The 15,903-nt window shown below is 43.4% G+C and overlaps 1 protein-coding gene across 1 annotated transcript; it reads right to left on the bottom strand.

Annotated features, from left to right (window-relative positions):
- Positions 1-2,790: 2,790 nt before the first annotated feature.
- PLD4 (phospholipase D family member 4) lies at positions 2,791-14,800 on the bottom strand. Its single transcript, XM_085225743.1, is given in 13 exon segments — positions 2,791-3,132; positions 4,521-4,617; positions 5,575-5,740; positions 7,339-7,432; positions 7,435-7,477; positions 7,846-7,937; positions 7,940-8,045; positions 8,223-8,350; positions 9,206-9,326; positions 9,727-9,910; positions 10,206-10,411; positions 11,916-12,005; positions 14,681-14,800. Coding segments are annotated over 13 exon segments (1,539 nt in total). The 5' UTR covers positions 14,684-14,800; the 3' UTR covers positions 2,791-2,923.
- Between the last annotated feature and the right edge of the window lie 1,103 nt (positions 14,801-15,903).

Raw genomic sequence — 15,903 nt, 5'->3', positions numbered from 1 at the left:
TCTGCAGCTTTGCAGAAAGGATGAGGTCAGTTAAAGCTCTGAGACAGCAATAACCACAGAGCAAGACTCACTACTCTGTTTTTAAAAGATGAATGCACTACATGAGGAAGGAAGAGGAGAGAAAAAAGCAACAATAAAACCTTCCTCTAAATGGGCTCCTGACAGCTTAAGGGGAAGCAGAAGTTAGGGGAAAAAAAAAAACCAACCAGATTAATAAGGCATAACTTAAGGGTCTGACCACAGGAATAGCTAAAGACAGAGCCCAAAAGAGTGCAAGGAACAGAGACGAATCTTCAAAACACACATACTTCATACTTTTGTCAACAGACTCTTGTGGTTCTGGCTCCACCTACCTGGTCTGAGAATGTTGGGTTTGTTTTTGTTGTTTTTTTTGAAATTGTGTTAGGTTTCCTTGGTTAATGCTACTTCATTTTTAACACCTGCAATAGTGGGCTGTTCTGCTAAACATCTGCGTCCAGACAAACAGCCGTACAACTGCACATGCAAAGGAAGGTGTAAACACCTTGAAAAGACAGATAGTTTGCCTCCCCAACCCTGCGATATCCCACATTGTTGAGACATGAGTGCAAAGAATGATAGAATATCTTGAGTTGGAAGGGAACCATAAGGATCACTGAGTCTAACCCCTGGCTCCACTCAGGCCCACACTAAAATCAGATCGTGTCTGAGAACACTGTCCAGGCACTTTTTGAACTCCAGCAGCTTGGGGCCAGGCCCACTGCCCTGCAGAGCCTCTTTCATGCCCACCACCCTCTGGTGCAGAACCTTTTCCTATGTAATAATACGTCCGTTGGTTGACTATTTCCTAGTTATATTTGGAGTAGAACTTCTGATGTCAGAGAATCATCGAATCATTGAGGTTAGCGAAGACCACTAAAATCACCCAGTCCAAGTACCAACCAACCCCCACCATGACTATGTTCCTCAGTGCTGCATCTGCCCTTTTCTTGAACACCTCCTGAGGCGGTGACTCCACCACCTCCTTGGGCAGCCTGTGTCAATGCCTCACCATTCTTTCTAAGAAATGTTTTCTAATATCCCACCTGAACTTCCCCTGGAGCAACTTAAAGCCATCACCTCTCATTCCAAATGCTAAAGTTAATACTGAACAAAATAAAACAGATATCTGGTAGTCAGTGCCCCTTACAGAAGAGCTATATTCCAGGGGATACGGAAATACTATTAAAAAAATTAGATATACATTGATGTAGCGTAATTGACACAGGAAAGGTTTTCTCAATACCTGAATGAAAACAACTCAGGTATGCTTTTTCTGGAACAACTGCAAAGGGCAAATTGTGGGTGAGGGGATTGAAAACACATAATGCTAATGCTTTGGGATAATACATGAACTCAGATGACTTAGTAGTCCTATCCAAACATACTGACCTGTGGAGCCTGCTAGGCATTTCACTGAGCCAAGTACTCTCAGAAAAGAGATGACTGGATCAGTATTAAAAAGCTATCTGAACTGCCTGCAACTAGAGTTTAGTTGACCTCCAAAATAGAGAAATCCATCTGAAGTTAGTAGATGATAATTAAAAATACTAATTAATTACATTTGGGAAAGTCTTTAACGTAAAGAAATCACAGTCTAAATGAGACAAGCGATGGGTGGGAGGATAAGGATAAAGATAAATATTATTTTGCAAGTGGAAAAAATGAAAATACTGAGAGATTCAAGGCCCAGTTATAATTTTCACCATGTTCTACCATTTTAATAGCGATCAAGCAAAGAGAAGATACCAAGAAACCAAGCTCAAGTTCCACTGAGATCCAGTTAATTGTCTTAATTGGAAAACTCTCCTTCATCTGTGGAGAAAAAAAAACAATACAGGTGATGACAGTAAAGAAAATAAAGGTCACTGTAATAAGCATCCATTTTTCCCTCGTAGTTGAACCTTATCCCAACATTCCATTCTCTTACCTTACCCAGAAACTGCTCCACTACGCAACTTATCCAGCATTGTCAGGTTTGGTCTCTTAAGGGAAGGAGAAAGAAGTTTTCCTGTTCATGTAAAATTTACCCTCTCAAAAGCAGTGAAAACATAGCTTCGAGTGCCATCTAGAGGAGTGCACTCCTCTATCGAAAATAGTTATGCCGAAACATGCAAAGTCTCAGAAGGTTTTTCAAAATCACTGACTGTTCACGTATGCTCCTTGTAGTGAGTCAAATCTGAGCAGGTGTTGTTCCTGAATGCACGTATTCCTGCACTTTGTGGCCAGATGTATTTGTTAGTGCAGGATAATAAACCTGTGAAGTACAACTGGTGAAGAGCAGTGATAGAATCATTTGAATTAAGGGCTACCTAGTCCAACCCCCCTGCAGTGAACAAGGACACCTACAGCTCCAGCAGGTGCTCAGAGCCCCATCCAGCCTGATTATAAATGCTGAATCTAAACACATTCCTTGTGCCACAAGTGCCTAGATGCTTTTAAAAATCTGACCTTGTTGTTGCGATTATTCAAATCTTACAGTGACCAGGACTTTATTTGAAAAATGTTTAACACACAAGCAAACAGCATTAGTAGAACATTATGGTTGAATATATGGCATCCCAAGATAAGCACAGTGCAGCAATAGTGATGCACTTCTCTAGTGTATTCAGATCTGATCATACCTTCCGTGTTTTCTTTAATATCAGGCAGACTGTGCTACAACACTGTATGCATTTCATTAACTCTGAGATGGGCTAATGGTACACAGCAAAGGAAACATCACACACTGGCTGAGGAGTAGGAAGGCTCAACTACTAGAAGTTCCCACATTGTCAGGCAGTGTGGACACCACCAGGAAGAAATTTCTCTGATAAAAGCCATAAAGCAGAAAGCTGCTCTTTTTGCACAGGAACAACATCCAGATATGTATTTCTTTCTAAAAAAATGTATTCTCCTGTTCACATCAGAGTCTGTCTCTCCAGTTGCAGTCTTTCTGACCTTGCACATCCTCCACATTCACTGAATATTTGGAATTCCAGTCTCGCTCAAAAATGCTTTTTAATTGTTCCTGGACAGGCTGTTGCCTCCTCTGCAGGTTGGTTGAACTCTGCTTGATAATTAGTCCCACGCCGGCTGTGTTAGTGAAGTAATCTTCTGACCAATTGGAAGTCCCTACATAATGCAAAAGGGGCTAATTAGTAAACATTCAAACAGTGATTTGTTTGATCTCTGTACTTGTTAAGTACGCATTGCCTCGCTTTGCTGAGGTGCTGTACAACTGCAGATCTCATGAGGGCCAACAAGCAGCAAAAAATCAGGTCAGCTCTTTCTTACTGCACATCTCAGGTTTCAGAGCAGTGTTGACTGCTGCCCTAAGGCTTCTGATGCCTTACCCTGTGTTATCTGCTCATTATAAATGTAGGACTAGAGTGAAGTATTTGTATATGCAGAGGGTAAAAGCTGGGGTTTGATATGGGGCTCTGCATTTAAAAACAAAAAATCCTCAATCTACCTAATTGTTTAATCTGTGGGGCAGCATGCAACTAATAAAATAGCCTCAAGCACTTCGTATTCCATCAGAAGCAAAGGCCTAGCAAAAAATGAGCTTCAGAACAGATCTTTACACGTTAAAGGAAAACAAGAGGAGAAATTGGATCCCTGATCAATACATCCTCATCAGCTGTTCTGAGCTCAGTATGCAGTGCCTGCTTTTAGACCAGGCAAAGCTGAGATCCACCTACAAGCATTGTGTAGGGTTCTCTCCAAAACCACCACCATCCAGAAAAATCAAACATCGAGTAAAAAATATTTTACATGTATTTTAGCACTTAGCATTTCTTCTGGTGTTCACCTTTGCCAGAAAAATCTGTCAATTGAAGAGGATGCTCAGGCATGAAAAACTTATCTGCACATCTATCTTCAAGATACAACTTAATAAGAAGCAAGGTGTCATTAAAGGTGATTGGAGCTGCAAGTCTGTCGGAAGGTCTGGCCACACTGCTTGGAGTATGGACTGACTGAAATGACAGACTCCTTCTGCATTCCATTTTAGAGGCATTTGAATCAAAGAGCACGAAAATAACACCATCCCGATTTTCAGGAATAGAGCAACAGCTGACACTAGAGTTTCCTCATTTCCATTCCTAGAATTCAGTTCAGCAAATAGTGTGTGGAATTAAACCCTCCTAGCAATTCCTTTTTATTAAAGCACAGTGATGTTCTATACCAGAGCATTAGCTATCACTGCATCATTCTGAGCACACCGTTTGTGAAGTTCCCACTGTGCTTGTTACAAACTGCACGCTCAGACTCAGCATACTCTGTTCTTAATGGTTCACAGTCATATGAGATAATCTCCTCTTGAACTTAACCTACATTATATTTCTCGCTTTTCCACCTCTACTCCTGTCAAAGCAGACATTCTGACATAATATTTTGTTATGTTTATCAACTTTCTATGGCAAAGTGACCTCTTTTTTGATATTGAAGCTCATCCCATCCCAATCTCAGCCCTACAGAACTGAAGATGCTTTAAGCTGTCATAATCACAGAATACGCACCAATATAGGCTGCTTTATCTGTGACCATAAATTTGTTGTGATTCACTCTCCCATGAGGAATATTTGTGTGATTCAAAACCGGAACAATGAAGAGTTTCTGGATGGAGAGAAATCAAAACATACATAGAAATATCATATGAGAAATAGGGCAGTGCAGATTCCCTCTATTTTCATAGAAAAGAATGCTAGAGAAATAAGAGAGTAATCCTCACACTGGTATTAAATGTACCATAAAAGAGATTTTACTCTTACCCAAGAAAACTAACAAAAACTATTTTCACTATACATAAAATTTGATAAGCAATTGAGATCAGATAAGGATAATGTTTGCTTCACAATGTTCCATTAGTGACACAGCTATTATCATTACAGGGCAGACAATTAAGTGCTGTTTTAGGCAGCTGTTTAATAGATCTGCATTTACCACTGATTGCCACTCTTATTTTGTGCTAAAATGGGCTGATCACATGCAAGGGAGTACTGCAGATATCAATAATGCCAAACTTTTTGTGTGAAATCTTACTAAAATCTAGATTTCTGTGTGATTTTTTTTCTTTCCCTTGGTAAAAACCTCATTTCTGCTATTTCTTTCTGTCCTGGTAAGTGCACTGTGCTGGGAGCTTCCATATAGTAGAATCATTATTGTTGGAAAAGACCACTAAGATCATCTTGTCCAACCCCAGTCCACCCTCACCTGCCCACTGACAATGTCCCTTGGTACCACATTTACCCTTTTCCTGAACACCTCCAGAGTCAGTGACTCCCCCACCTCCCTGGGCAGCTGTGCCAACACCTCACCAATCTTTTGGAAAATAAACGTTTCCTAATATCCAGCCTGAACCCTCTCCTCACTCTGTGCTTTCCATTCTAGTGCCTACAGCCTGTGTGTAATATTTATTGTAGAAAAAAATGCCTCAATACGTAGAGGCAGGTAGAAGAGCTCTCAACTACCAAAAAACTGATACTAGAGCCACCTGAGATAGTCCATACAAACAAGGATCGTTAAGAAGACCACCAAGTCCTCAGTCAGTAGGTTACTGTCATGTTATCATACCACGCTGACACTCAAGTGGGTGTGAGGGTTGTTGAGAGCACGCAGGGACCTCAGGTAGTGGAGCATGGATGGGTCGGTGTGGGTCCAGCAGCTGACCAGAAGCCGGATTTGTACTCTATAGTTGAAAGCCACACGTCTCAGAGCATTGTCAATGGCTGGCCAGTATCTAGAGAAAAGCAGGTGGGTAGAGAGAAGAGGGTTTTTTGTAAAGATCTCTTCTTGCTCCCTTCAGCTTTAATTCAGCTTCCATTTTTTTGGCGCATTGGTTCCTAGTTGATTAACACTCAGGCATTAGGACAGCAGTTTTATTCCCCTGTCTCAGCTGCTGGAGAGACCAAAGCTGAACTGATCAGCCTCAATTCACCCCGCTGTAGCTGGTTGCTGTGGAGATAGCCAGAGGCTCAGCACTGCTCCCCCTCGGTCTTTCAAACTCCTGTTCACATCAGATCAGGCCCTAGATGTCAAAAATGTTGGATTTAAGGCTTCAGATGAAGTATGAGTAGTATTAGCACTTCCATTCCTACAGGGAAAAAAAGAGTTTCTGTGAACCTAATCTTAGTTAAAAGCAGGAAATGAGAAACCCACACGTTCAACAACACAGAAACTGAAAATCCTCTCAGCTGTTGGATTTACAAAAAGATCCTCCAGGAGAAAACTGGCCTTAGAGGTTTTGTTTCCAGGACAGCAGAATTATCTCTGTTAGCCTTCACACTTCATGTACACACTGTGCTTCACAGCTGAATGGCACAGGCCACAGTCATTCCAGAGGACATGATGCATGATAAAATTATGGCAAACTGGTAACCTAGGGCTCACTCTATTCTTGACAAGCCACCTCGTATGTAATTGGTTTGCTTGGGCTACTTTCTCAGTCAGATTATTTAGATGATTGGAAAGCCCACAGATGTTGTAAGCAGGTAATACTCAAAGCCCTTTGTTGCACATATATATTCTAATTCAAGCTTATCAAAGAGGATTGGAATCTTTGTAGCTGGCCCATGACTGAATAGCTTTCTGTTACTCAGATCAGAGCTGATGTACAAAGTATGCACAATTCTGCTGGGACCTTGGGCAACTCAGTGGTCCACCAAACAATTTAGTCACTCCAAGTGACCACTGCACCTCTTCTGTCAGAAATTTGCCTCCATACACCCAGCACTCCTGACAAACTTAGATGTTCAAGATGAGATAGTAGAAAAGGAAAATAACAGCTCAGAACTTTTCGTGGGGACTACCTCAACTACCAGTGCAGAGGTGAGCAAGAACAGTTAAGAACTGGGTTCTACAGCATGATTCAGGTGTATCGAGCAGGCAGTAGAGCAAGAAGTCAGGAGTCCTCGGAAGAACTGTAAGGAAGAGACAGGAGCAGAAGAAGGGGGCAAAGCAATATTTTCTTTGAGAAGTCTGATACATATATATTTCCGCTGTTCCCATTCCTTCCTCTATTCAAAGAGCTGGTGCACTGTATTTTTAATAGAGCTAGACCCAACTGTCCCTAGTCTGGCATTTTGCAGTTTTCTTGCTGTTTGAAGGGCAGAGGAAGCTGCTTCAAAATGCTAGAAAAGCACAGGGGTAGTATGGTAAAACATTCTTCCTGTACATCACAAGTTGAACAGTCTACAAGGCAATCATGAACGTGGAGCAAAGCCTCAGCTCTTTTTAGTCAAAAAAAAAAAGTTGGTGCTGTGGGAGAGAATCATACATTTTCCCTTGAAATAGCCCAAGTTTGGAAGCCAACCAGTTTGGTCAGGATTAAAATCATACCTTTCTGGGTGAACAAAACGGCTGGTAGGGAAATAGTCCATAACAGAAATATAGACAAATTTATGTGCCGCGCTGATAACACTGATAATAGCAAGAGGTCATGGGTGCGACCTTCTGGACAAAATGCAGGAGGAGAAGCCTGTCAGAAGAAAACATGCAGGTCAGTGACTTCATTCTTTTGTTAAACTGTGATGGATTCACATTTGAGTCTGTTCAGTTTTGATTGCAATACCATAAAGCATTTAAGGCAGGGTATTCCTCGTGCTTTCCAAGTCCCAGTGGGTCAGATACTCACTGATACATTAAGCCCACAGGAGACCTGCGCCCTATCCTTACTGGACAACCTGATAACCCAAGCCATGTTAACCTGTATTCCTTCAGTAGTAACCTGTTGACTTAATTATTATCCATCTAGAGCAGAAGCAGCTAAGGAGCACTAAAAACACTTTTCTGGTCAAACCTTAACCATAATTTATAGTCTGTCTTGTTATTTTAAAGCATACTTACAGAAAAATAGACTTTTGTCAAGGTTCCATTAAATTCTACTTCCAGAGGCCGAGAGTTGTTAATGTGGGTAGAATAGTTTTGGGGCCAAGGGATGGGATGGTAGCACTAGCATGTCCAAGATCCCAGTAAGTTTTAAATGTCTTCCAGAGATCTGTGGCTAAGCAGCTGCAGTTGTATATCACAGCACCAAACTCTTTCACCTGCAAAGACAGCACGCTGTGTCACAGCCCCAGAAAGCTCCTCCTCCTCCCTCAGTGGATTCTTTGCTGTTTGTCCCTCTCGGTCAACATTTGACATTGTTAGGATTTTCTGTTGTGTTCTTGGACGTTAATTCCCCCCCCCCCCCAAGAGTTTGAATATGCAACAGCAGAGCTTACCTGAGATAAAGATCTCCAGTCCATATTTGCACTACCAATATATATGTGTTTCATATCTATGATCCAGAACTTGCTGTGCAATACTCCTCCTGTCAAACGTCCAAAGTCAATTTTTTTTATATGAGCTCCTAAAGATGGGGAAGAAGAAGCAAGCTTAGATAGAGGTGGTATATAGCACTGTCTCTCTGACAGCCAGAACGTGCAGTCATAGAACCACAAAATCATTAAGGTTGGAAAGACCAATAAGATCATCTTGTCCGACCAACAGCCCACACCTGTTATTGCTCTAGATCATGTCAGTGCCACATCTGCCCTTTTCTTGAACACCTCCAGGGACACCACCTCCCTGGACAGCCTGTGTCAAACGCATCACCACCCTCCGAGAAGAAATTTTCCCTAATATCCAACCTGAACCTCCCCTGCTGCAACTTAAGACCACTACCTCTTATCCTATTGTTATTACCCGAGAGAAGAGGCCAACCCTCACCTCAACACAATTTTTTAGGCCACTGTAGAGAACGATAAGATCTCCCCTGAACCTCCGCTCTTCTCCAGACTGAACCACCCCAGGTCCCTCAGCCACACCCCATAAGATTTGTGCTCCAGACCCTTCACAGTCTGCTGCTCTTCTCTTGGCAACAAGTCTAGATCTCTAATGCTTGCAGCCATTTGCAACCAAAACTCACAGGCATCGATTGCTGGGCATAAAGTAACTTGAAAAAACATACATAGAAAACATGAACTTTCAAAAAACAAAACAAAACAAAAAAACAAAAACAAACAAACAAAAAAACTTTGAGGGCACAACAGTGCAGACAGAAATCGAGAAGCAGTGAATACGCAGCGCTCGTTCCATGAACAGCATGGCTTCAAGTTCAGAGCCATGAAAGCACATTGCTGGCATAAGTCTCAGCAGCCAGTTTATCTCAGATGCATTTTAGCAATACTGAAGTTCAGAGGACACCACTGTGTGAGACAATTACCTTTTTTCTCTAAAAGCTCAAGGTCAGTTGAATTCATAGCCAAAGTTGGCATACTTGCTGCAATGTACAGGGAGACATTCTCTGCAAGTAATTTCTCAAATCTCTTCAGAATTTCTTCACCCTGCACAATGCATTGTGTGTTATTTGTTGCATTTGATTTTATAGGTAACAGAGACAGTGCTGGACTGGGCTGTCCCTTGAAAGGAGGCAGGGCTCAACCCCACATCTGCCACTTCTCAAGTGCAGGATGTGAGTCCACCTACACCACTAGGCGCCCTGGGAGGAAGGGGCCGGGGTCCTGAGGACTATAAAGAAGCACCTCAGGAGGAAGGCAGCAGCTCTGCCCATAGCAGCAAACAAGACTGTGGCATCTGCTCTCTGCAGAGGAGCCAGAGTGTCCAAGAGAACAACTCTACAATAGGAGTCCCCATTTTAAGTGGCTTAAGGCAGGCCATACAGTCAGTCTGCCATCCACCACATAGACACGAGATGTACAACCTCAATCACTGATTTCAGCCTACCTGCTTTGAAGATGAGTCATTAACACTGATGTCTTTCCCAGTAAGGGACCAGTAGTAAGAAGCCACATGGATTTCTTCCTGGGCTATATCAAGGAGGTTCATCCAGGCGCGGTACAAGGGTTTGGCTGCAGTGCTATTTATCTCAAAAGCTAAGTCGTAAGGAACGCTTTCCACAAGTTCAAAGCTGCAACAGCAATTGTATAGTTTGAAGTTAGCAGCTGTGGCCTGAGCAGGAAACCATGCACCTGCCATGATGTACAGTACTTTCTGCTCACCCTGCTGCCTCTCGTTCTGCTGTAAAGGGAGGATGTTTAGGGGTATGTTGAGCCTTCAAGCACAGGACCATAGTAGAGCTGTGTTAGTATTCCTACCACCCCTCAGCAGAGGATTACTAATAGTGACCCTGCATCCAAACAATGCTGTTGTAGCTATTTCTCCACTGCTGATTACTTCTCCACGAGCCATTACGCCTAGCTTACCTGCAGGAATCATTGGATCTATTTGTGTCCTCCTCAGTTACTGTGGTTCTCTGGAAATCTTCATAGAGTTCTTCATCCTTCATCTCTTGGTAAACACTGACAACTGTTTCTTCTCCCTTAAGATCAACTGTGCTGTCTGCTCTCATGAAGTAAACAGCCATCAGGGCAACAAAACCAAGCATCAAAATTACCCCAGAGATTTGAAACTGGAACAGAATCCAAACCGGATAAGAATTAAGCACCCACCTTAGTCACCCAAACAGCAGCTAATGGATAACTACCTGTCACAGGTGAGTAAATTAAAACCATTGAACATTAGTGCTTTCAGCTGCTGGCAGACAGCATTCCTAGAGCATCACTTCAGATGAGGACCATGACCTAAATAGGGGTTGGTTTGTGTAAGGACCCTGAGTTTAGTTATCTTTTAATTTTTCGTGTGCCAGCATGTCAAAAATGAGCTTTTCCTCTCAGACCCTCAAATTAGTTTGACGTTGACTATTTTTAGTTTAGTGAGGGACAAATGGGTGTTCAACAGTATCTCCATCAAAAAAAAACAAAGCAAGAAAATCCACAGCACAGAATTAACTGTGAGATCAAGTGCAGTAGGACCATAAAGAGGAAATTCATAAAGTCATGGGGAAGAAATGGAGCTGGGAGAATTCCCCACCCCATGGAAGGCAATGTGCAATTCAGAGCTGAGCATTTGGACCCTTCTGGGCAGGAGAAGTGAGTCTGGGAAGGAGAAGTCAAGAGGCTGTAGCTGTAAATGTGAACTCCTGAAATGGCACATATGAAAATTGAGTGGAAGCCAATTTGCTCTGAAAGCATCTGTTTCTGTTTCTATGTGAACAGAGTCTCTTACTTTTCATTTTCTATGCTTTTTTCAAGATCTACAGTGCTGTCATCAATTTCAGGCAGTGATTTGACCTAGATAGAGAAAAATGCTTTTATGCCAACTATCAACTTAAAATTTTGCCTTCCTGCTTGTTCTCCTTTTCACTGATGGCAAAGAGAATCCCACCACTTTTTAATGGTTGTGAATTTCACCCTGGGAACAGTGAAGCACAGGTTTTAGAAGACATTTCTCAGGCCAGAGGTGTGTTTTGAAATCATATCTTGGCTGTCACCATACTCTCATGCTGTAATGCCAGGTGCTACAAGCATGCCAAATTAATCAAGTGATTCCAGAAGCTTCTTATGGTGAGACCAAGCCTGAAGGACAGTCTGCCCAGCGTCAGACAGCAACAGGCTTTGCAAGGTAGGGTAAGTGAGGCCTTAGAATGAATTTCAGCATGTTATATAGACCAAATTCCTTTTGTGTTACATGGAATACAGCACGTTAAGAGGAACTGCGTGTAATCAGTGCTTATTTACAGCAGGAGAAGAAATACCAACATCTTTTACTCACTTGGCTCTCATTAGCACCTGTGCTAATGAAGGAAGTGAGACTATTTTTGCACAGCAAGGCTCACTGTTCTGAGTGAGGGCTGCAGGATTGGAGTCCACATTACTCCTGCTTGGCAAGGTTTGATCATCCTACTGGATAAATCAATGAGGGGTTTGTCATCACTTGCTTACAAGTAGGATTAAAATCTACAAAGATTACCACAAGAAGCAATAAAATCATTCTTCTTTATCTGCTCTGTCTTTTCAGAAGCATCAACGTCATCTCAGCTCTTGTGAGCAAATGTAGTGCATCTCAATAATTACCATTTTGACATCTTTTTGATTGTTCACGCTTAATTTCACGTTGGAAGACTCATTAACCATCGGGGATGCTTTTAATGCTCTTTTTACAATCTGAAAAACAGAAATGCATGCAAGGGAGAAAATAAAGCTTTATGGCAGCATTTGTAGAAAGCCAGTTACAGACTGAAAAAAGCAGGTCACTGCCATTGCTTTATATAGTGCTTTGAGATTAAAGTACGAATGTGTGCAACGTTCTCTGTGTGTTATGGATCTTGAGTGACACTAACAGATTCCAAAGGGGGAGAGAGACAGTCCCCTGCAGTTTTTCCCTGTGCTGTCTACATAGAGAAACCTCTGCAGTAATTAATGTGTAAACAACTGCATCACTGCCTTTTCAGGTTATCCTCTGACACCCACTTTATCCTGCTGTAGGCTAACACGTTTGCCAACCATTAATAGCTAAGTGCAAAAACCATGGGTGATGCTGTACAACACCAATGTCATTGTGTGTCTGACTATTATTACAGAGTCATAGAACCGTTTGAGTTGGAAGGGACCTAGCAGGACAAGGGGAAATGGTTTTAAGTTGAGGGAGGGAAGATTTAGATGTCAGGAGGATGTTCTTTGCTTTGAGAGTGGTGAGGTGCTGGACCAGGCTGCCCGGAGAGGTTGTGGATGCCCCGTCCATCCCTGGAGGTGTTCAAGGCCAGGTTGATGGGGTCCTGGGCAGCCTGGTCTGGTATTAAATGGGGAGGTTGGTGGCCCTGCATGTGGCAGGGGGTTGGAGATTCATGATCCTTGAGGTCCCTTCCAACCCGGGCCATTCTGTGATTCTGTGAAAGGCCATCTAGTCCTACTCCCTGCCATGGGCAGCTCTCAGACTCCTCCTTTCTTCCTAATGCACATGAGTTGTCTTCAATGCTGGTGTCTTTTTCAGAAGGGATTCTGTTAATAGGACATGAAAACCAGATAGGGCAAAAGCGAAACTCCTTCCTTACTCCTCCTTCCCTCTATAATCACGAGGCAAGGAAATTAGTTAACTTCTTTTCCAGACAGGATTGCTCCTAGTCTTATCACCAGAAGAGGCAACCACAGGAGCAAATCCCAAACTATGTCCCAATTCAAAGCAGGCAGTAGGGCAGGGTAGTTAGCCACCTGTCTGCTCTGTCTTTTCAAACATCCAAACCCTTCACACGTGCCTTTGAATGATGCCTGTGTGACAGCACTGCACACACACCAGAGGTGAACTTACTCACTGGAGTCAGTCAGCTGTTGTTTATCATGCTGAGAAGCAAGAAGCACATCCTGGGATATGGTAAATCTCAGGAAGTGATGCCAGATGATACCACCTGTCAGGTTCCCAAACTATAGCTTCCTATCCCTTAGCCGCTGGGCATTTGTAGCCTGAAGATGAACATGCTGTGATGATACGAGATACCCATAGCTGTGTGGGTGGTCATACTTGAGCTAGTTGTAGCTAGTTTTGTCTTGCCAGGCTTGTCCCATCCATCTGGTCTAGTATTATATATGGAGGTTGGCAGCCCTGCCTACAGCAGGGGTCTGGAGCTTGATGATCCTTGAGGTCCCTTCCAACCCAAGCCATTCTATGATCATGGACGCAGCACGGGCATAGCCCCAAAGTCTTCTTGTGGGGCCAACTCAGAAGAACGAGGGGGAGTGAATAAAAGAATGGAGGATGTCCGGGGATATGGGGGAGGTGGGTGTGAAACACTGACTTGGGGAACGCAGAGAGAGTCGTGTGGTAACTGTCAGGTCCTCATGACCTTGAAATCCCACTTCATGTTTTAAGCCCAGTAGAAAGACATGCTACCCTACCCCAAAGAGCTTGTAGTCCAAATGGAGAAAGCTGTGACAACAACACTAGTCTGGGTTGAACGCTGAGCCAGGAGATTTAGTGGGAAGAAAATGAGGGGCTATTAAGGCTGAAGAGACCAAGGAGTTTGGTAGGAAACTGAGGCAAAGGGGTTTTGAAGGAGGAGCAGAAGGATAACAGCAAAACAGCAGCCCCTCAATCCAGGCCAGGGGAAGCCCGCGGGGCTGCAGGTGTGATGGCTTTAAAAGGACTGAGCTTTGAGAAACAACTTGTTTCAGTTCTCTTTTTCAGCAACAGCCACAAAATGGCTTCAAAAAAAGCAGCATTTCTCTCGAAATATGAGAGTGAACAGATCTGTATGTGCCATAATAAAGTCATCTGCCATTTGGTTCAAATGAAGTCCTTTTCTTGATGGTTTTGGCTGGGCTGTGTTCCCAGCTGCTGCGAGGAACTTGTGAGAACTGTATTAAATACATGGGGGGAAGGAGGAAGCAGGGAGGGAGGGCACCGCTCGGAGTTTAATTTTCACAAAAGAAAACACAGCAGACAGCAAAATTCTTAAGAATAATACTGTAGCGGGTCAGTAATTAGCAATGGCTCCCTCTAAGCTTTCAGAGCTTTACCAGCTGCCAGTTTCAAGAACAATAAATACAAGCGCTGCTTAGTGCTGCTCCACAGGCAGGAACACAAGTCTGCACCACAACCTGCACAGCACACACAGGCGACTGCTGTTTCCACTGTTAGGTTGGTTTCTCCCAGCTCCCCAAATATTTTTTGTTATTTCTTGTCTCCATCAGCATCAATTATTTTCTTGGATTTCAAAGACAAGGATGAGGCATTTTCAGTACACACTATCTTCCCCAGCAAATGATTGGAGGTTCTCATATGTATAAAGTGCATCCCTACCCCCATTGCCACCCCAGCACTCTCAAGAGCTCTCCCATGTACTCACCATCCTGGAGGACCTCCGGTGTGGCTGTCCTGCTGCAGTCAGATGTTATGTCCAACCACGCACACAGGAGATGGTGCGCACACACCAGCAGATTCATTTCAGGTTCTGCTTTCTTCCTCCTTCAGCTGCAGATTAGTTCCCCTTAACCTCCGAGTTTCATGGTGCATACTAATAGTTAAGAGTCCCAAATTGCCATCTAGATGTTGCTACCCCGTTCTTAGATGCTTACCTCCACCTGCTTGATATAATTACTCAAATAGAGCAAAATGGATACAAAAAGAAGGTAGTGGAGCAGATGCAAAGCCTGCTCGCCATCCTCCTCTCTCCTGAATTTACTGCTTTATACAGATTACCCACCAGCAGGACCACCCCACCATTGAAGCAGGGCTCGGTCAAGATGAAGGCTGCTGCTATCCTTTTAGGCTCAAGTTAGCAGAAAGCTAAAGTCAGCATTGTGCTGGAGCCAGGTTTTTTCTGCCCTCAGGGAAGTGGTAACTCCAGCAAAGCAGCCATGCTAAGGGTCCAAACTGCTTCTGGAAAGTGCCCATGTTTCCCCTGCTGTCCTCCGCAGACGAGCCAGTCCTTACTGCTCCCTTCAGTTTTGGATCATAGAATCACAGAATATCTCAAGTTGGAAGAGACCCACAAGGATCATCATCAAGTCCAAGCCCACAGCATCACCCAAATCCAACCCTATGTCCGAGAGTGGTGTCTCAACACTCTCTGAGCTCCCTACAGCTTACAGCTGTAGCTGTGATTTAGGATGAAAGCAGGTTTGAGGAGCAATGTAAAATGTTTTATCTGAGGGGGGAAAAAAAAAGACTGGCAAGGTTCTGGGCAAACAAGTGATTTGCTTCATATCTCCACTTCTGTTCCGCAGACAAGACTCCTTCTATCAATTGCCACCTTCCCACACACAAAGTAAATACATCTCTCACAGCCATATACACTCTGGTTAGCAGACTCCCTCTAAAAACCACGCTTGGTCTCCAGTTAGAAACATGTATAAACTACACGGTGGAAGATCTTTAAACGTGTATGCGGAAGGTTTGCTATGAAGAAGCTGCCAGCTTAATGTGCTCTCATCTCAAAGAGCTACTAATGGATAGGAACATTGCTACCACTGCAGAGATCACTACAAAATCACACTCTGGTTTGCACGAGAACAAAGCTGCTGGGTCTGGGCACCAGCAGCCAACAGAAGGATGGAAGCAGAACAGCCC

This window comes from Meleagris gallopavo, chromosome 5, assembly GCF_905368555.1.
Source record: "Meleagris gallopavo chromosome 5, MGAL_WU_HG_1.1, whole genome shotgun sequence".
Lineage (NCBI taxonomy): Eukaryota > Metazoa > Chordata > Aves > Galliformes > Phasianidae > Meleagris > Meleagris gallopavo.
The sequence above is the reverse complement of the archived record's forward strand: the minus strand, read 5'-3'. Positions and strand labels throughout refer to the sequence as shown.